This window comes from Mustela putorius, unplaced genomic scaffold, assembly GCF_011764305.1.
Source record: "Mustela putorius furo isolate JIRA1106 unplaced genomic scaffold, ASM1176430v1.1 tig00003869_pilon_pilon_pilon, whole genome shotgun sequence".
NCBI classification, from domain to species: domain Eukaryota; kingdom Metazoa; phylum Chordata; class Mammalia; order Carnivora; family Mustelidae; genus Mustela; species Mustela putorius.
In genome coordinates, this window is record NW_025422021.1 from 4,866,055 (window position 1) to 4,887,218 (window position 21,164).

The following is a 21,164-nucleotide window of genomic DNA, read 5'->3' on the forward strand; positions in this document are numbered from 1 at the left end:
AAGAAGATGTGGGGGAACATGAGCTGCCCTTCACTAGAGCACCTGGACAACTCTATGACTACAGAGCTAAAAGTCACCTTAGTGAATAGAAGAGGAAGGTGGATTTGTTTAAACAGCAAAAAACCCTTAATACTTGAAGATTTCAAGCTGGAACAGGCTTCCTGGAAAGACAGTAAATTCCCTGTGGTCACAGCAAAATGTTCAGGACGCCTGGTTAACTGTGGCCTGGGGGATAGGGGAAATTAGACAATTATGTTTGGGAAAAGGTAAGATGAGAGGATTTCTAAGGTTCATTCAGTCCAAGCTCATACGAGCCAGGCAGAAAACTTCTTTATTTAACTAAGAGCTGAAATCTTAGTGAGGTAAGTGATTATTGAAATGGACCAAGTAAGGTTAGGTTCAACAGGTTTGGTCCTCAGTCATTTCAGAGCCCAGAAAACTGTAACCTTCCCTCCAGTTCAGGAGCCACAGGCAGGGAGAAGACCAGTGTCTGTACACATGTCCTTCAGTAACAAACAGAGAGGCTACTCATGGATACAGACTACATTCTATCACTCTCTGGCAGGCTAGCATGTCGTTGCTGAAATAAGGTTAAATGGGATCAACGTGAAATAAACAACTTCTGTAACAATGAGCGGTTTTGATATTGTTTTATTTCTTCCCAGCACATCTTAAAAATCATACATGGGCATTTGCTTATAGAACAGTACAGTCTAGGAAAAGCAATAAAAGGAGAAATCCAAACATACACCAAAAGCACAGTAGATAGACTATGTTTTGAGCCCTTGTGGAAAACAGTATGGCTCAGTCTGAACTGACAAAGCTGCGTTGAATCTCTCAGAAACTTCCCTTCCCACTACATATCAACATTTAAACTATAAACGTAAAGAGAAGAACTGTTTGTATGCATTAGTTACAGCAATATAATGGCTTACATACAAGAGCTTACCCACATAGTTCCCAAAAGATTACTACAGTACTGGCAGGAATATGTACTGCCTTGGAGGAAGACTCAGGATAAGATATTATTCAAGTCAAGTTGTATCAGAGCCGAAGTATTTCACAGGCTTAGCAAAAAAGGACAAAAATTAAGAGATATAATCTGCACATATTTCTCGTGAGATTTATCATTGTCCAGGAACAGAAATACTCATTATTCTGAAGGCACCATCACAGAAAAAAAGACTGACACACAATATAAGGAAGAGATCCCCCCACCCCAACAGGCCCTGCTCCTCAGGGAGCTGTGTGAGCTAACATCCAAAAGCAAGTAGTGGGTGTCTCAGGGACTGAGTGAGTAGGCCACATCCACTAAGCCACATCTTAGGGCTACTAAGTTAGGGCTACTAAGTTGGGACAATAGAAATGAAAATCTAAGAATGAAAGTACATATAAATCCCATCAACTGAACGGATATATGAAGTACAGGTCCACCGTATAACTAGTGAAACAGACTAGAACAGACGATTCAAACCCACACTGTGGAAAGGATTTTCAGTATTTCTACACATAACTACTTAAATCCTGACATATTCTTGAAGAGGAAGAGCCCTGAACTACTAAACAATCTCAGTCTTTAAAGACTTAATTATCCTCTCCCACTCATTTTAAACAATGGCTATTTTATGGAAAAACAAAACAAAACAAAAATCCCAACAAGGCACTGTAAACTTTTGGGGAAATTCCTTACGAGGTCCAAAAAAATAATTATTTATAGAAACTGTATATCAGTATAAGCATTTCATGTTCTTTACGAATATGTGAACAAGATTACTTTAAGTGTTAAACCGTAAGTTTCATAGGGTGCTCATATTTTTCATGAAAAACACTGCTAACAATAAGATGCCTGAAAAACAGGTATTTGTGCAGCTTAAAGATTCACACTAAAACATTTTTCTTTTCCTTCTCTCTCCCCCTTAGATTTGGAAGTTCAGTCTCTGAAAAATGTTCTTAATGATAATGTGTTATTTTTTTCCTTGGTGGAAAAAAAAAAAAGTTATAAAAAAAATCTCCTTTGGGAACCAAAAAAGAAATCTTTTCATGTTCACAGAACTCAAGTTCCTTCATTCTGTGATGGTTCTTTGGCTTGAGTGTTCCATATATCAGTGGTCCTCACTCAGGTTTATTAAGGAATAATAGAAGAGCATAGTGCTCATTTTCTGAGGATCTTCCTAGGTTCAAATTGGAATGCTTCAGGTTCAAGGGAGACTAAACACCTCCTAGGAATATAACATTGATTTAAAAAATAATTAGTGATAAAATCTAGCTAATTATATTCTAAAGGGGCTTGATTATGCTTCATTAATAAAATTATAAAATTTTGTTTTCAAATCAGTGGAAATATGAAGATGAAAAGCTAAAAATGAAAGAAAAACCCATATGCAAAGAGAACAATGAGCTTCCCACTCCCTTTGAAGAAAACAAAATCTCTTAGACGTGGGTGCATTTTATTAATGATACACATTTCTATAACCTGTTGATGTTACAAGTAGTTTTTACAAATTCCACACTGAAGGCAAACAGTGTGGTTTAGGAAGCAGAAACCCGAGGGTCTTACATCCTTCATAGCAGACAGCATAAAATTCAATAGTTAAAAAAAATCTTTTATATTTTCTGAATTTCAGCATCAATGTATACATTATTTCCTTTTCACGACCCTGAAATGAGTAAGAATTCAATGAATGTATTGACATATGGTTCATTTGGAGCCTTGAGCAAAGCCATACTTCATACTCGTAAAGCCAAAAGTGATTCTGGATTCTTCAATCCAACACTGGCACTTGGTATTTTCAGCTTTTCTTCCACCATGAGCTAAGCCCTAATTAAAAGCAAAGTTGCCAAAGATTAAGTGGTAAACGCAAAGCTATTAAAGCAGTCCTTAATGCCTCAGTGTTCCTTAAAATGCAGACACTTCCCACAGCATTCCATTGTGGCTGCTTCAAGCGCCAGCACATCCAGCTTCTGAATCAATCCATGATCAGGAACTGTTTGTGTTCTACATTTATACAGAATAGATGCTCAACCACACCCAGCCCCATTTGAACAGCTGAGGTTACACGCTTCAGCTTGGGACTACAGGGCTTCTTTGATGAGCTCTGGTTAAGAAGTTGCAGCTAAAAAAGGAAAGAACAAAGAAAAATCTCTGGAGCCAGCATGCAGAAAGGCATTATCAAAAATGTAAGCTAGGACTTAGCAGTTACTAAGAGAATATTCTGAACACCAGGTTTCCTTGCAACCATCTGTATCTGACACACTGATGGAAGCTCATCCTTCACTGAGCTTATGTTTTCCAAAATACATCTATACAACTACATTTAAGAAGGCTTCCAGCTTCATAAGTAGCTCTTAATAGTACTAAATACATGTAAGCATTTACGATGTAAATTCCCAATTCCTCCCAAGACGAAAGAATTCAATCCTCTTTCTTTGTGGTAAAATGCTGGGCACAATAAACATGTGGCTTCCACAATTCTTACTAAACTAAAAAAGCTCAAGTTACTCAGTATAAGACAAAATTCACTTATGCACTGTATTTTGCACCAAACATTAAGGCATCAGTTTCTCTAAGGGTCAAAAAAGCCTGTTCATATTGAGTCTTTAGTATTCAATGCCACTTCTGACTAGCAGCAAGTTCCTAGTCCCACTAAAACCTCAACCCAAATGTAACATCAACAAATATTAGAAATATGACTAATTTAAGAAAGACAAGTCAATGTTTACGCTGTACTAAAAACCAAATCGGTTATGAGCTTTTAAAATTTTAAAGAAACTTATTCAAAATGAGTTTAAAAGCCTCACATAAACAATATACTCCATGCTTTAACTTTTATGAAACCATTTTCAGATATTCCAGAAATATGAGGCAAGGTTTAAGTGCCTCTGTGCATAATCAAGAACCCAGTTCTCCACAGAAACTAAGTACATTCCGAGGTATCTCTCAGAAGCAGGTGTGAGAAAGTGGGGTACAGGGTTTCTGATTTACTAAATCAGAGTGAAACAGCACTGGCAAGTGTTCATCTGTTTCAAAATCCCTGTAGAAATCATTCCAAGAACAGAATGTAGTCATCACTATAAAATCAAGGTTGGGGAGTCCTGCATACATGAAAGAAGAAAAACAAAGACATAAATCACTAATTATTCCGTAAGGTTCATGTAGAACAGTGAACACAACAATTTTCAGCTGTGACATTTATAGTTTCCTAAAACCAAATACAGATTTCTGAGGTTGCTGAAATCTGAACTCCCTGGGAGAGAATGTTAGAACAATCACGTGCAAAGGAATGGGTCTGCTTATGAATCCGTAAATTTTATTTAAAAAAATTTACTCAGAAACATGTATACACTCCAGTGAGATATTACTACTGTATTAAGTTTTACATTTTGATCACCAGTTAGAGAAATTACCTTCATGAATAGATAGATGCATTTTATAAAGCTGAGATTTTTATAATTCTAGAGGCAAGTGGAATTTCCTCATCAAACATCCAACTATTTCAAATAGCAAGGGCTTTTAAAGCTAAGATCTGCTGGAAATTTTATAATTAAAAATAAATCACCAGTGAAGAGAGGCAGCTTCTAATAAATAAACATTTAGTTTTTGTTGTTAAACTGATTATTTAATTTTGATTTGCTTACAGATTTTAAGCTTATTAGTTTGAGGCCAATTTTATTACAAATTGTTTTATCATTTTGAAGTCTTAAAAATACCATTTTGTCAATTTAAATTTTCACTTTTCTGTTTAAGTATACTTCAGATATAAAAGGTATCAAACTGCCCAAAAATACTTTGGAGCTGTTGCTACATAGACAGACAGTGTGTCCTTTTAAAGGATCGTCTGCACTTTGACTTATATTATTTGATCAAATATTAATTTTAAAAAATTATCAAAAGTTAGGTATTGCATTAAGAAAAGAATCCATCCCAAAATGTGAATCATGAACCTTGACAGACAGTGATTCAAAGTAATAATTTTACTTATTTTAATATCCAGGTTTAAATGTAAAAATGTCTGCTAAATGTGATTAACGTTCTCCCTATTATTCAAGAAATATGACATTTCAAACTTTTGATTATGGCATGTGTATTAATATATTTTTTTCAAAATTTAGGTTAAACCAGTAATTCAAAAAGGCGTTAAATCACTATTAAAAACTAAACTGAAACTTTAGTTTTATATGAAAATTTATCATGTTGTTCAGGTTAATTAAAAAAAAATGGTTACTGAAACTTGAAGTTTTCAAATTCAGTAGTTAAATGATAGCTGTGTTTCGTTAGCCAAACGATTCTTTGAACTGGAGATATGAAGTGTAAGGAATCTTCCTTCTTCTGCTCCTGTTGCAGCTTCTTATGCATCTCAGCAACAAGAATGTGAAATCAGAAACATTAGAACTGTTAAGCTGATAAAGGCATTCATTTCATGGTAAAACTGTCCTTCAAATACAATGAGTGATAGGTCAGTTTTTCTTATACAACATATGATGAAGGAACTAGGATATAACAAGAGATTTTCTCACTTATACACATACAATTCATACCCCAGTAGAAACAGAAACACGGAAAACTAAAACATGTCCCTAACAATAATTTTTAGACTGACTTAAGGTCTAAAACGCTATACTCATTTCAAAGAAAAATGTAGGCCAAGCACCTCACAGAACTGAAGGTATCCTAAGTAACAGGTTGCCTATGTTCTTTCCTGAGTACCCTCCTTAATGGCCTACTCACACTAGAATTTGTAATCACTCCGAATGGAATCCTTCCCTAGATATTTGCTTCCCAGCAACACCCTTTTAAAAAAGAGGCTGGATAAGCCGTGGATGACACCAAAATCTGCCTTTGTTCCCAAGGGGAGGCATCAATACAGAGCAGCTGGCAGCATCTTCCTTTGAAATAACAGCTAGCAGCCTTGTGCTGCCTGACTAAAATTTGAAATGACAACCAGTTGGCGATCAACTGATGCACCTACAAGGAGAGAGATTTAGGAATACCATCTGTCAATTCATAGATTTAGAAACAAAACAAATACAGAATGATTAACAACTTATTTTCAACCAACAAACAAACTTTGCTGAAATACAGTCCATGATATATTTGATTACTGGTATAACCATAGTTGAAGACTTAAAAAAAAAAAAAAGAAAAAGTAACTTTTTTTTTGTAACAACAGTAATGGATTTATAAAAGGTTTTTGTTTCCAAAGATGTTATTGGGGTCCACATACTCCTTGACAGACTTCAGCATCCCAAAGCCAACATCAGAGATACTTTCCTTTAGCCACTGCTTCCGTAACTTGCCCACTAGAAAAACAAAATAAAAAATGCTTCAGTATACACTATGATGCTGAGAACCAATCAATCTTGTGACCATGAGTGAACAAACACTGTGTGATAAATGCTTTTATTCAAAAATGAGAAATGTTTTGCTTTATTTGATTTATTGAGCCCACCAGACTATCAAGCTCATTAAGCCCAATGTATTCCCAGGGGAAGCCTGAGCTCCACAGTGTCTCCTTTCTCTGTAAACTGTGAAACGGAGATGAAGGAAGCCTGGGCTGAGATCAGGACCCACTTAACAAATAATAAAATGAGAAAAACATGCATTTCAAAAGAACCCACCTCCTGTCTTAACTACCAAAACACGCCAAAGTTTCAGAGAAAATTAACTTAACTAAAGAAAAACATCATCTCCAGATGAATTTATTGGGAATATTATAGCAAAAATGGCAGGATATATACATCCATAAAATATTGTAAAGCTTAAAATAATTAAGGAAATCTGAACCTGTAATGGGCTTAAGAAAAAATTGTGGTTATGAAACTTTCACTTGCATTTTATTTTCATATTGCTTTTAAATAAATTTACATGTTCCCTAATAATGGTTATTTTCTTCCTATTGTTTTGCCAAAATTAAAGATTTTTTTTTTTTTGGCACTAAATAAATACCTACTCCATTTAAAACTTAATCTTCTACTTTTATATATTGTATAATGTTCCCCTTTTCTGTTTCCAGCTCTTGCTAATTTAGGAATAATAAAGTAATATGATGATCCACAGCATAAATTATCTTTTTGAGGGCACCCAATGAAAAAACAAACTTTTCTAAGTAGAACTTTTATAAGAAAGGATATGTAAAAAAAATTTTGAAATGTTAACTTGCTTTGGCATTAAGAAAAGCAAAGCAATATGCTAATTTATCTGTGGCAAAATGGATAAATCTTTTAATTTACAGATAGGCTTATTTGCAGTTAGTACTTTTCAAACATATTATTGAAATAATTGAATTCAAATGGTCATTTTCCACAAATGTTCATTAATGATCCGAAGTCATCAACAGTGATTTAATTGGCCAACTGAAATGGAAACCTTCTTTCATTAAAGTATTCAGCCTGTCATTCTAAAATGCAATCTCATTTATCAGGCTGCAGTGATACACTGTAGCATCTGCCATTTGGAACCTTAAATACCATTTCAGGCTCAACTGAAACCATCTTTGTGTCCAGTTCTCCAGGAAACTATCAAATTGTCATTAAAATTATAGCATGATACATGCTCAGAAAGCAAAGTATTTCTCCTTGACTTCCAGAAATAAAAAAGTTTGCTGGAATTAAGATGGGGGAAAATGAGATAGAGCAGGGAAAAAAATCTTAAATTCAAAAAGAAAAAAACTGTTTAAAAGAACTCTAAAACCAGAAGCCAAACAAAACAGATTCTTATTCATGCAATCTCTACCACCCAAAAGACGTTCTACCGCGTCCTCCTACTAGCTCCCGAAACTACAATGCTTTAGCCTTGGTTTTGTCATCTTCAAAGGGATTAGAATCTATGAAGTCTTTCAACTCAAACAGCCTATGATTTTAAGCACTCAAAAAAGTTACAAATCAGTTATTTTCCGATTTGCTCCAAGGGATTTAAAAAAAAACAAACAAACACAACTACTTTGTAAGTGATAGAAGTCACATTATTATAAGCTACCCGCATGGAGGCAGCTCAAGGGAGAGGGGTGAAGAGCAGTCAATGTTAGTCTCCGTTATCTGTAATATAGTTTCACTGAATGTGTCCTGTGGTTATGGATGTAATTGTCCTGAAAAGACTGCAAACAACTGCTCCAACAAGATGGAGCACATTAGAACCTCAGCATGATGCCCAACAGCTAGCTTGTCTGCCTGGTTTTACACCTCTAATAATAATGCAATTCCACAAGGAGTTGAACCATCCTCTGAGAAGCCACCCAACAGCCATTGCATATTTAATGAAGTTGCTCACCAAGCGCTGGAAAACAGAAGGTGCTTGGAGTGCATCATTAGTTCTGTCAGAAGGATAATTTACACATCTATCTTGTCAAATTTTCTATGGTTTATACTTTTACAATAATCAATCTAACATACATTTGATTAGTGAACTAGAAAGTAAAAAAAAAAAAAAGGAAAAAGAAAAAAAGCAGTAGAGGCAAAATGGCTGTGGTCCCTCATAAACATATTTAATGAAAGAATTTAACCCCTTGATGGCAGAGGTCTCTGAGCTTCTTCCATCAGTGATAATAGAATTTGATCTAAGGTCAGAAATCATGGCCTATAAAATTAAAGTGACCAGGAATCTTTTTAGTTTTGCTTACAATTAGGTCAGCTATACTGTAGGATAAGTGTACAGACAATCAGCCTTCTAAGACTTTAAGATGATTAGTAGAAATAGTCTTCATAAAATGCTACCAAAGAACATTTGGTAGTTTTCACAGATGAATCAGTAAGTGAAAATAACACCAAAATACCAAAGACCAGGGGTGCCTGGGTGGCTCAGTGGGTTGAAGCCTCTGCCTTCAGCTCAGGTCATGATCTCAGGGTCCTGGGATCAAGCCCCACATTGGGCTCTCTGCTCAGTGGGGAGCCTGCTTCCTCCTCTCTCTCTCTGTCTGCCTGCCTCTCTGCCTACTTGTGATCTGTCTGTCAAATAAATAAATAAAAATCTAAAAAAAAAAAAACAAAAACAAAACCCAAAGGCCATAATCTCAAAGAGAGATTACACTTCAAAGTAGAAGACTTTTATTCTAGAGCTAAACAACAACACTAATAATGTCCTTTGTACAATCCTTACCTGCACTGCATTTAGTCATTTAGAAATTAGTTGACTGTACTGGTCTGGATACGTTTAACACACAAGTACACAAATACATGTGTGCTTAAACATTTGCAGAGCTCATTTCAGAAATGGAGGAAATGACACTCTGTTCTTTATGTAGCATGCCATATTGGAGGAAGGGAGAATGGATAAGAATAGCAAATAACAGGCAGCCGAAGACTATTTCAGCATTCCTTGTGTGTATTCACACGTTATTCATGACAAGACATTTATGTACATTCTTACCACATGAAGTTTATGCTTCTTTCTGAACCTGGGTTATTCATGACTACTGACTCAACTATGTGTATTTGACTTCTGACTTTCCAGAAGTATAAACCTAGTCTAAGAGCTAAGACTAGAGCTTGTATTCCACAACTCACAATTATCCTATTGATGCCCAAAGTCTAAACCAGGTATTTAAGAGCCTTAGATATCTTTTTAAAAATGCAAAAATTTGGGTGCCTGGGTGGTTCAGTCGGTTAAGCATCTGCCTTCAGCTCAGGTCATAATCTCAGGGTCCTGGGACCCAGCCCCACATTGGCCTCCTATGCTCAGTGGGAAGTCTGCTTGTCCCTCTCCCTCTACCCCTCCCCCTGGTCATTCTCTCTCTCCCTCTCAAAAAAATAAAATCTTAAAAAAAAAAAAAGATACAAAAAATACAGACCAGCTAAATGCTGAACGTTATCAAAACGAAGAGGAAAATTCTTTTTCCACTCAAATTAAAGTGGAATTCACCTTTTTACAACTTAATATCTAATTATGTGTATACAGATTGGATAAGACAAGTATTTTATGTTCCTCCACAATATACAGTATATTTTTAAAAAATTACTTTTGGGGGGCGCCTGGGTGGCTCAGTGGGTTAAGCCACTGCCTTCGGCTCAGGTCATGATCTCAGGGTCCTGGGATCGAGTCCCACATCGGGCTCTCTGCTCGGCGGGGAGCCTGCTTCTCTCTCTCTCTCTCTCTCTCTCTGCCTGCCTCTCAACCTACCTGTGATCTCTCTCTGTCAAATAAATAAATAAAATCTTTAAAAAAAAATTACTTTTGGAACAGAGGAAATGGAAGCCTTTGGGGACAGTATTTGAAATCACAAGTTCAACAATCCCTTCTGGATGCTTAAGCTCCAAGAAAGAATGTTGTGGTATGATTGACCAAACATGTATGGGGAATACGGAAGTGCCGGGTGTGAAAAATGAAAAATCTACATGGTAGCCAGCCTAGTCACCAAAAATTATCTGAAACTACTCTTTGTGGTCTAAGGGACTGAAGCCTTTGCAGAAGCTACCAAATAGTCCTGTCTGTTTTTTCCTAAGATTTTATTTATTTGATAGAGAGAGAGATCACAAGTAGGCAGAGAGGCAGGCGTGGGGGGGTGGGGCAGGCTCCCTGCTGAGCAGAGAGCCTGATGTGGGGCTCGATCCCAGGACCCTGAGATCATGACCTGAGCCAAAGGCAGAGGCTTACCCCACTGAGCCACCCAGGTACCCCATCCCAAATAGTCCTGTTTTAAAAAGGATAAATCTTTAAAAAAAGGGGGGGGGGGACAAATCTGGGGTCTGCTGTCCAGAGTTCTTTTTAGTTAAATTAAAAACTTTTTGAATTATGAATCTGATTATAGGATTGCAAAGATTACATGCTTATTTAAAAAACAGATTATGAAACAGACTGTACATTTAGAAGATTACCAAAGCTAAAGCTCAGAAATAGAACTTAGCCACAGCTAAAAGCACCTAACCATTACTACATAACAACTATATTTTGAAAGTTCTAGTTTGAGCATCCTGCATATCACTTTAGCACTACTCTATAGGTCAGATGTTAAAGAGAAAATTTCGACTCAGGTGCTTGTTATGAGTGATCTGAGCATTAACTTTGTATTTCAAGTTTTAATTAATCCAACCAAACTACTGGTGGATTATGTAAGGAATCAGTGCTGGAATATCAGTGCTGGAATCAGCCCAACAACCTCACACCATTTGTGGTTCTGGCCCCATGAAACTTATTAGGTACTGGTAAGAAGAGAGAACATGGACAACCTCCACTCTGAGGTTATATGACTGCGAAGATGCTTCTTCAGAGCAAGGGTTTCAACATGGAAAGAGGATGCACTTGTCCAAGCATTCGTGCTACACAGCACATTTTTGTATGTGTTTGGTTCCGGTAGAGGTACATGCTGAATGTTAGCCAAAAGATCTCCAACTGAGGGATGCTAACATCCAGACTTTAAAGGCACATGAAATGGGACTAGGCCTATCCAAGAGTTTAGTTTAGTGCTTTGTGGATACTCAAGTCATGTTTCCATTTCTTTTTCAGATATTCGACTTATTTTCTACTAATGAAATTTCCGATATTGAGATGACAAACGCATGGATATAACAGGCTTTAATAAAGCAATTAAAATCTAATAGGATTTTTCTTTCATTAAATATTTAAAATGTCAATTTTTTTCATGCTCAGATTTCATCTGTGCAGTTCACACAATAGCTCGAAGATCTTACTGATCCTTGAATAGGTTTTTAGAGATTATGAAATAGAATAAAAGTCTAAATTTCTATGGCCAATAACAGATCACAGGAGATCTGTCTTCAGAATATAAACAAGTGATAATTCTGTTAGACTTCCCCCACAGAGGGCTTGACACACTTGAAATTCAAACCCAAGTTGTCAATTAATACCTATACAATAGAGTAAAAAGCATGTGAACAGGTGAAATAACATGAAATACATAAGGGCAGAAAAAAAATAGAAAATTTCATATGCTCCTTGAAGACTAGGGCCATGTTTTATTCATTTTTGTGGCTCTGTGGTAGAACAGTATATGTCACACAGAATACAATGTTAGTAGACATAAAAAATAAATATTGAATCACAGTTATCTGTAAGTCTGTTAGATTAGGAGCAGAAATTCAAGTATCTAGGGAAAGCTATCTGAGTTTCCTTAATTTCCTTTGCTTCTATTTGCCTTGTACTTCCTATATTCTGGCGTTATTTCTTGGATATAAGCAGAGCTATTTATTTATAGTAGCTAAAACAAGAGGTCAATCAAAGAACCTAAAGCTCTTTCCTTCAAATCGCTAGAACTCTTTGGACTCTATCAGTGGTTCTCAATGGAGACAATTCTGCCCTTCAAGAGACATTTTTGGTTGTCCTATCTGGGATGATGTTACCAGCATCTAATGGACAGAGGCCAGGGATGCTGCTAAACATCTTAAACGCCCTTAACAGTCTCCACAACAAAGCACTATCTGCAGTGCCAAAATGAAGAAATCCTGGACTATGTGCTTCCAAGGGGCTCTCTTAGAAGCCCAAACAGTTTCCATAAGGGTAACATACTCTCACTGTGACAATCAACTGGATTAAGGTGAACTTACTATGAATTTGAGGCTACTGACCAAACTGAAATTCTGGAGAAAGGATAAACGGAAGTTACATTTTAGAACATCAACCACTGATGACAAATGCTACTTTATTTTATTTTATCTATCTACCTACCTTTTTATTTATTTATTTAAAGATTTTTATTTACTTATTTCACAGAGAGAGATCACAAGTAGGCAGAGAGTCAGGCAGAGAGAGAGGAGGAAGCAGGCTCACCGCTGAGCAGAGAGTCCAATGTGGGGCTCGATCCCAGGACCCTGAGATCATGACCTGAGCTGAAGGCAGATGCTTTAATCCACTGAGGCACCAAGGCGCCCAGACAAATGTTACTTTATTTCATTAAAGTTAACTCCTGGAGAGGAGTCAAGAAGGCAGAGAAGTAGCAGGCTTTAGATAGCTTATCTAAAGATTGCAAACACCTACAAATCCAACGGGAGATCGAAGAGAAGAAGAACAGCAATTCTAGAAACAGAAAATCAACCACTTTCTGAAAGGTAGGACTGGCGGAGAAGTGAATCCAAAGCGACGGGAAGATAGACCATGGGGGGAGGGGCCGGCTCCCGGCCAAGCAGCGGAGCAATGGAGCATTAAATCAGGACTTTTAAAAGTCTGTTCCGCTGAGGGACATCGCTCCAGAGGCTAAACCAGGGTGAAGCCCACACGGGGTCAGTGTGGCTTCAGGTCCCGCAGGGTCACAGAAGGATCGGGGTATCTGAGTGTCGCAGAGCTTGCGGGTATTAGAACGGGGAAGCCAGCCACAGAGACAGAGCCAGGGTGTGAGCTCTCAGCTTGGGTTACCTTGAACCAGTCGCAGGCTCGGTGAGCTCGGAGTGTGGTCAGAGGCCAGGGAGACAGGAACAATTGCGCGCTATTCTCTGAGGGCGCACTGAGGAGTGGGGCCACGAGCTCTTGGCTCCTCCAGGCTGGAAACTGGGAGGCCGCCATTTTTCATTCCCATCTTCCGGAACTCTACAGAAAGTGTTCAGGGAACAAAAGCTCCCAAAAGTGAACCCGAGCTGATTACTCAGCCGGGCCCCCGGTAAGGGCGGTGCAATTCCGCCTGGGGCAAAGACACATGCAAATCACTACAACAGGCCCCTCCCCCAGAAGATCAATAAGAAATCCAACCAGGACCAAGTTCACCTACCACGGAGTGCAGGTTCAATACCAAGAAGAGCAGCAGAATTCCAGAGGAGGAGAAAGCAAAGCACGGAACTCATGACTTTCTCCCCATGATTCTTTAGTCCTGCAGTTAATTTAATTTTTTTTTTCAATTTTTTTTCTTCTTGTGCTAAATTTTTTTTTAACTTTTACCCTTTTCTTTTTTAATGTTTTTAAACTAGTTTATCTAATATATATACATTTTTTCTTTTTTATATTTTTTCATTGTTTTCTTTTTTTAATTGTTTCTCTCTCTCTCTCTCTCTCTTTTTTTTTTTCCTGAACCTCTTTTTATCCCCTTTCTCCCCACCATGATTTGGGATCTCTTCTGATTTGGTTAAAGTATATTTTCCTGGGGTCTTTGTCACCCTTTTAGTATTCTACTTGCTCCTTCATATACTCTTATCTGGACAAAATGACAAGGCAGAAAAATTCACCACAAAAAAAAAAAAAAAAGAACAAGAGGCAGTACCGAAGGCTAGGAACCTAATTAATACAGACATTGGTAATATGTCAGATCTAGAGTTCAGAAAGACGATTTTCAGGGTTCTAGCCGGGCTCGAAAAAGGCATGGAAGACATTAGAGAAACTCTCTCGGGAGATATAAAAGCCCTTTCTGGAGAAATAAAAGAACTAAAATCTAACCAAGTTGAAATCAAAAAAGCTATTAATGAGGTACAATAAAAAATGGAGGGTCTCACTGCTAGGATAAATGAGGCAGAAGAAAGAATTAGCGATAGAGAAGACCAAATGACAGAGAATAAAGAAGCTGAGCAAAAGAGGGACAAACAGCTAATGGACCACGAGGGGAGAATTCAAGAGATAAGTGACACCATAAAACGAAACAACATTAGAATAACTGGGATTCCAGAAGAAGAAGAAAGAGAGAGGGGAGCAGAAGGTCTATCAGAGAGAATTATTGTAGAGAATTAACCTAATATGGCAAAGGGAACAAGCATCAAAATCCAGGAGGTGCAGAGAACCCCCCTCAAAATCAACAAGGATAGGTCCTCACCCCGTCACCTAATAATAAAATTTATAAGGCCAGTGACAAAGAGAAAATCCTGAAAGCAGTCCAGGAAAAGAAGTCTGTAACATACAATGGTAAAAATATTAGATTGGCAGCAGATTTATCCACAGAGACCTGGCAGGCTAGAAAGAGCTGGCATGATATATTCAGAGCACTAAAAGAGAACAACATGCAGCTAAAAATACTATATCCAGCTAGGCTATCATTGAAAATAGAAGGAGAGATAAAAAGCTTCCAGGACAAACAAAAACTGAAAGAATTTGTGAACACCAAACCAGCTCCACAGGAAATACCGAAAGGGGTCCTCTAAGCAAAAAGAGAGCCTAAAAGTAGTAGATCAGAAAGGAACAGAGACAATATACAGTAATAGTCACCTTACAGGCAATACAATGGCACTAAATTCATATCTCTCAATAGTTACCCTGAATGTTAATGGGCTAAAAGCCCCAATCAAAAGACACAGAGTATCAGAATGGATAAAAAAACAAAAGCCATCTATATGTTGCCTACAAGAAACTCATTTAGACCCGAAGACACCTCCAGATTTAAAGTGAGGGGGTGGAAAACAATTTACCATGCTAATGGACATCAGAAGAAAGCAGGGGTGGCAATCCTTATATCAAATCAATTAGATTTTAAGCCAAAGACGCTAATAAGAGATGAGGAAGGACACTATATTATACTCAAAGGATCTGTCCCACAAGAAGATCTAACAATTTTAAATATCTATGTCCCCAACGTGGCAGCCAACTATATAAACCAATTAAAAACAAAATCAAAGAAACACATCAACAATAATACAATAATAGTAGGAGACTTTAACACTCCCCTCACTGAAATGGGCAGATCATCCAAGCAAAAAGATCAACAAGGAAATAAAAGGTTTAAAATACACACTGGACCAGATGGACATCACAAATATATTCAGAACATTTCATCCCAAAGCAAGAGAATACACATTCTTCTCTGGTGCACATTGAACATTCTCCAGAATAGATCACATCCTGGGTCCTAAATCAGGTCTCAACCGGTATCAAAAGATTGGGATCATTCCCTGCATATTTTCAGACCACAATGCTCTGAAGCTAGAACTCAATCACAAGAGGAAATCTGGAAAGAACCCAAAACAGGGGGACTAAACAGCATCCTTTTAAAGAATGAATGGGTCAACCAGGAAATTAAAGAAGAATTGAAAAAATTCATGGAAACAAATGATAATGAAAACACAAAGGTTCAAAATCTGTGGGACACAGCAAAGGCAGTCCTGAGAGGAAAATATATAGCGATACAAGCCTTTCTCAAGAAACAAGAAAGGTCTCAAGTACACAACCTAACCCTACACCTAAAGGAGATGGAGAAAGAATAAGAAAGAAAGCCAAAACCCAGCAAGAGAAGAGAAATCTTAAAGATCAGAGCAGAAATCAATGAAATAGAAACCAAAAAAAAAACAATAGAACAAATCAATGAAACTAGGAGCTGGTTCATTGAAATAATAAGATTGTAAAACCCCTGGCCAGAGTTATCAAAAAGAAAAGAGAAAGGACCCAAATAAATAAAATCATGAGTGAAAGAGGAGAGATCACAACTAACACCAAAGAAATACAAACAATTATAAGAACATACTATGAGCAACTCTACGCCAACAAATTTGACAATCTGGAAGAAATGGATGCACTCCTAGAGACATATAAACTACCAAAACTGAACCAGGAGGAAACAGAAAACCTAAACAGACCCATAACCCGTAAGGAGACTGAAACAGTCATCAAAAATCTCCAAACAAACAAAAGCCCAGGGTCAGACAGCCTCCCAGGGGAATTCTACCAAACATTTAAAGAAGAGCTAATTCCTATTCTCCTGAAACTGTTCTAAAAAATAGAAATAGAAGGAAAACTTCCAAACTCATTTTATGAGGCCAGCATCACCTTGATCCCAAAACCAGACAAGGATCCCATCAAAAAAGAGAACTACAGACCAATATCCTTGATGAACACAGATGAGAAAATTCTCACCAAAATACTAGCCAATAGGATTCAACAGTACATTAAAAGGATTATTCACGACCAAGTGGGATTTATTCCAGGGCTGCAAGGTTGGTTCAACATGTGCAAATCAATCAATGTGATACAACACATTAATAAAAGAAAGAACAAGGACCATATGATACTCTCAATAGATGCTGAAAAAGCATTTGACAAAATACAACATCCCTTCCTGATCAAAACTCTTCAAAGTGTAGGGATAGAGGGCACATACCTCAATATTATCAAAGCCATCTATGAAAAACCCACCACAAATATCATTCTCAATGGAGAAAAACTGAAAGCTTTTCCTCTAAGGTCAGGAACATGGCAAGGATGTCCGTTATCACCACTGCTGTTCAACATAGTACTAGAAGTCCTAGCCTCAGCAATCAGACAACAAAAAGAAATTAAAGGCATCCAAATTGGCAAAGACTATCACTCTTTGCAGATGATATGATACTCTATGTGGAAATCCCAAAAGACTCCACTCCAAAACTGCTAGAACTTGTATAGGAATTCAGTAAAGTGTCAGGATATAAAATCAATGCACAGAAGTCAGTTGCATTTCTCATCACCAACAAGACAGAAGACAGAGAAATTAAGGAGTCAATCCCATTTATAATTGCACCCAAAACTATAAGATACCTAGGAATAAACCTAACCAAAGAGGCCCAGAATCTATACTCAGAAAACTATAAAGTACTCATGAAAGAAATTGAGGAAGACACAAAGAAATGGAAAAATGTTCCATGCTCCTGGATTGGAAAAACAAATATTGTGAAAATGTCTATGCTACCTAAAGCAATCTACACATTTAATGCAATTCTTATCAAAATACCATCCATTTTTTTCAAATAAATGGAACAAATAATCCTAAAACTTATATGGAACCAGAAAAGACCTCGAATAGCCAAAGGAATATTGAAAAAGAAAGCCAAAGTTGGTGGCATTACAATTCTGGACTTCAAGCTCTATTACAAAGCTGTCATCATCAAGACAGCATGGTACTGGCACAAAAACAGACCCACAGATCAATGGAACAAAATAGAGAGCCCAGAAATAGACCCTCAACTCTATGGTCAGCTAATCTTTGACAAAGCAGGAAAGAATGTCCAATGAAAAAAAGACAGCCTCTTTAATAAACAGTGTTGGGAAAACTGGACAGCCACATGCAGAAAAATGAAATTGGACCATTTCTTTACACCACACACAAAAATAGACTCAAAATGGATGAAGGACCTCAATGTGAGAAAGGAATCCATCAAAATCCTTGAGGAGAACACAGGCAGCAACCTCTTCGACCTCAGCCGCAGCAACGTCTTCCTAGGAATATCGCCAAAGGCAAGGGAAGCAAGGGCAAAAATGAACTATTGGGATTTCATCAAGATCAAAAGCTTTTGCACAGCAAAGGAAACAGTTAACAAAACCAAGAGGCAACTGAAAGAATGGGAGAAGATATCTGCAAACGACATATCAGATAAAGGACTAGTGTCCAAAATCTATAAAGAACTTAGCAAACTCAACACCCAAAGAACAAATAATCCAATCAAGAAATGGGCAGAAGACATGAACAGACATTTCTGCAAAGAAGACATCCAGATGACCAACAGACACGTAAAAAAGTGCTCCATATCACTCGGCATCAGGGAAATACAAATCAAAACCATAATGAGATACCACCTCACACCAATCAGAATGGCTAAAATTAACAAGTCAGGAAATGACAGATGCTGGTGAGGATGGGAGAAAGGGGACCCCTCCTACACTGTTGGTGGGAATGCAAGCTGGTGCAACCCCTCTGGAAAACAGCATGGAGATTTCTCAAAAAGTTGAAAATAGAACTACCCTATGACCTAGCAATTGCACTACTGTAGTGATCCAAAGGGGCACGGGCACCCGAATGTTTATAGCAGCAATGTCTACAATAGCCAAACTATGGAAAGAACCTAGATGTCAACAGCTGAATGGATAAAGATGTGATATATATACACAATGGAGTACTATGCAGCCATCAAATGAAATGAAATCTTGCCATTTGTGACGACGTGGATGGAACTAGAGAGTATCATACTTAGTGAAATAAGTCAATCGGAGAAAGACAGCTATCATATGATCTCCCTGATATGAGGAAGCGGAGATGCAACATGGGGGGTTAAGGGGGTAGGAGAAGAATAAATGAAACAAGATGGGATTGGGAGGGAGTCAAACCATAAGTGACTCTTAATTTCACAGAACAAACTGAGGGTTGCTGGGGGGAGGGGGCTTGAGAGAGGGGGGTGGGGTTATGGACATTGGGGAGGGTATGTGCTATGGTGAGTGCTGTGAAGTGTGTAAACCTGGCGATTCACAGACCTGTACCCCTGGGGATAAAAATATATGTTTATATTTTAAAAAAAAAGTTAACTCCTAAAATCGTGAATTTAATATCTATTGAAAAAAAACCTGTAAGTCATTTTTTGTGCCATTTTCCTACCCAATGCATGAATATATATATACATGAAATAAAGCTTAACAGCACTATCTGATACAATTCTCTTATGATGATACAATGTTCTTTATCTGCACTATTCGGCATCGTTGCTCCTACCCACATGTGGGTATTTGCATTTGAAGTATAGCTAGTGCAAGTGAGAAAATGAATTTTTAATTTAATTTAATTTTTTAAAAAGATTTTTAAAATTATTTGAGAGAACACAAGCAGCAGGGAGAAGCAGAGGGAGAGGCAGCTGAGCAAGCAGCCTCACTCAGGGCTCAATCCCAGGACGCCAGGATCACGACCTAAGCTGAAGGCAGACACTCAACTGATTGAGCCACGCAGACACCCCGTGCATTTTTACTATTAATTAATTTTTTTTTAAAGGCAGAGAGGTAAGGCAGGGGCAGAGGAAGAGAGAGAATCTTAAGCAGGCTCCATGCCCCTTGCAGAGCCTGACAGAGGCTCAATCTCACAACCATGAGATCTTAACTTGAGCCAAAAATCAAGAGGTGGCTGCTTAATGGACTTAGCCACCCAGGTGCCCCTAATTTTAATTGATTTAAATTTAAATAGCCCAACGTAGCTTAGTGGGTTTCATATTAGATAATACATAACAACACTTTAAAAAAATTTCAACTAACATCACTTTTAATAGATTCACATCTGAAAATATCTATATGTTTTTTTTCTGTTATACATTTTTTAAATTTAAAATCTATTAACTAACATATGGTGTATTATTAGTTTCAGAGGTTGAGTGTAGTGATTCATCAGTTGCAAAAAACAATCAGTGTTCATTCCATCACGTGCCCTCCTTAATGCCCATCACCCAGTCACCCCATCCCCCACCAACCTCCCCTCCAGCAATGGTCAGTTTGTTTCCTGTAGTTAAGAGTCCCTTATGGTTTATCTTCTCTGATTTTATCCTATTTTATTTTTCCTTCCCTTCCTCTACATTCATATGTTTTTTTTTTCTTAAATTCCACAGGTAAGTGAAGTCATATGATAAGTCTTTCTCTGACTGCTTATTTTGCTTAGCATAATGTCCTCTAGTTCCATCAGCTTCACTGCAAATGGTAAGATTTCATTTTTTTTGATGGCTGAGTAGTATCCCACTACACACACACACACACACACACACACACCCTATATCTTCTTTATCCATTCCTCTGTCGATGGACATCTGGGCTCTTTCCACAGTCTGGTTATTATGGACATTGCTGCTAAAACACTGGAGTGCATGTGCCCCTTCAAATCACAACATTTGTATCCTTTGGGTAAATACTTCGTAGTCCAACTGCTGGGTCACAGGGTAGTCCTATTTTTAACTTTTCGAAGAACTTCCATACTGTTTCCCAGAGTGGCTGCACCAGTTTGCATTCCCACCAACAGTGTAAGAGGGTTCCCATCTCTCTGCATCCTCATCAACATCTTTTGGGTGTTAATTTTAGCCATTCTGATGGCTGTGGAGTGGGATCTCATTTGATTTGCATGTCCCTGATGAGCATTTGAAAATATCTATTAGAATTAACTGTTTATCTCAAGAAACTACAAAAATTAATCATTCTCTAACAATCTAATAAAGTAGTACAGACATTCCGACTAACAAACATCTTACTTAGAAGAGTCTTGGATATAAAATTGCTGGGATCTCTTTAGAGGTCCAAAGAGAAATATTAGTATCGAGGCCATCTATTCTAGGATGGTGATAGACCTGAGGGTGTAAGCTACAACAGGCAGCTTCTGGAATTGTATACATGGAAAGGCACAGGGATCAATACAACCTTTACAATAGATTTTCAGTCAGTTCTCAATCGGTTTGTCCTATGATACAGCTGTAATAATTAAATGTTCAGTGAAATTATGGGTAAAATTGGCTGGTTTTGAACTCTATTTACAAGATTACTTCAGTGGAAAAATATTAGTTTTGTGAGAAAAAGCCAGTCACAAAGAAGGAACCAAAAGAAAAAAAATTAA

The 21,164-nt window shown here is 37.5% G+C and overlaps 1 protein-coding gene across 1 annotated transcript in view; it reads right to left on the bottom strand.

Moving 5' to 3' along the window:
- Positions 1 to 636: 636 nt before the first annotated feature.
- AGPS (alkylglycerone phosphate synthase) overlaps positions 637 to 21,164 on the bottom strand; it is a 149,603-nt gene continuing 129,075 nt past the window's right edge. The window contains exon 20 of the mRNA XM_045066947.1: positions 637 to 6,297. Coding sequence (XP_044922882.1) covers positions 6,176 to 6,297 — 122 coding nt within the window. The 3' untranslated portion in view covers positions 637 to 6,175. The remainder of the gene's footprint in view (positions 6,298 to 21,164) is intronic.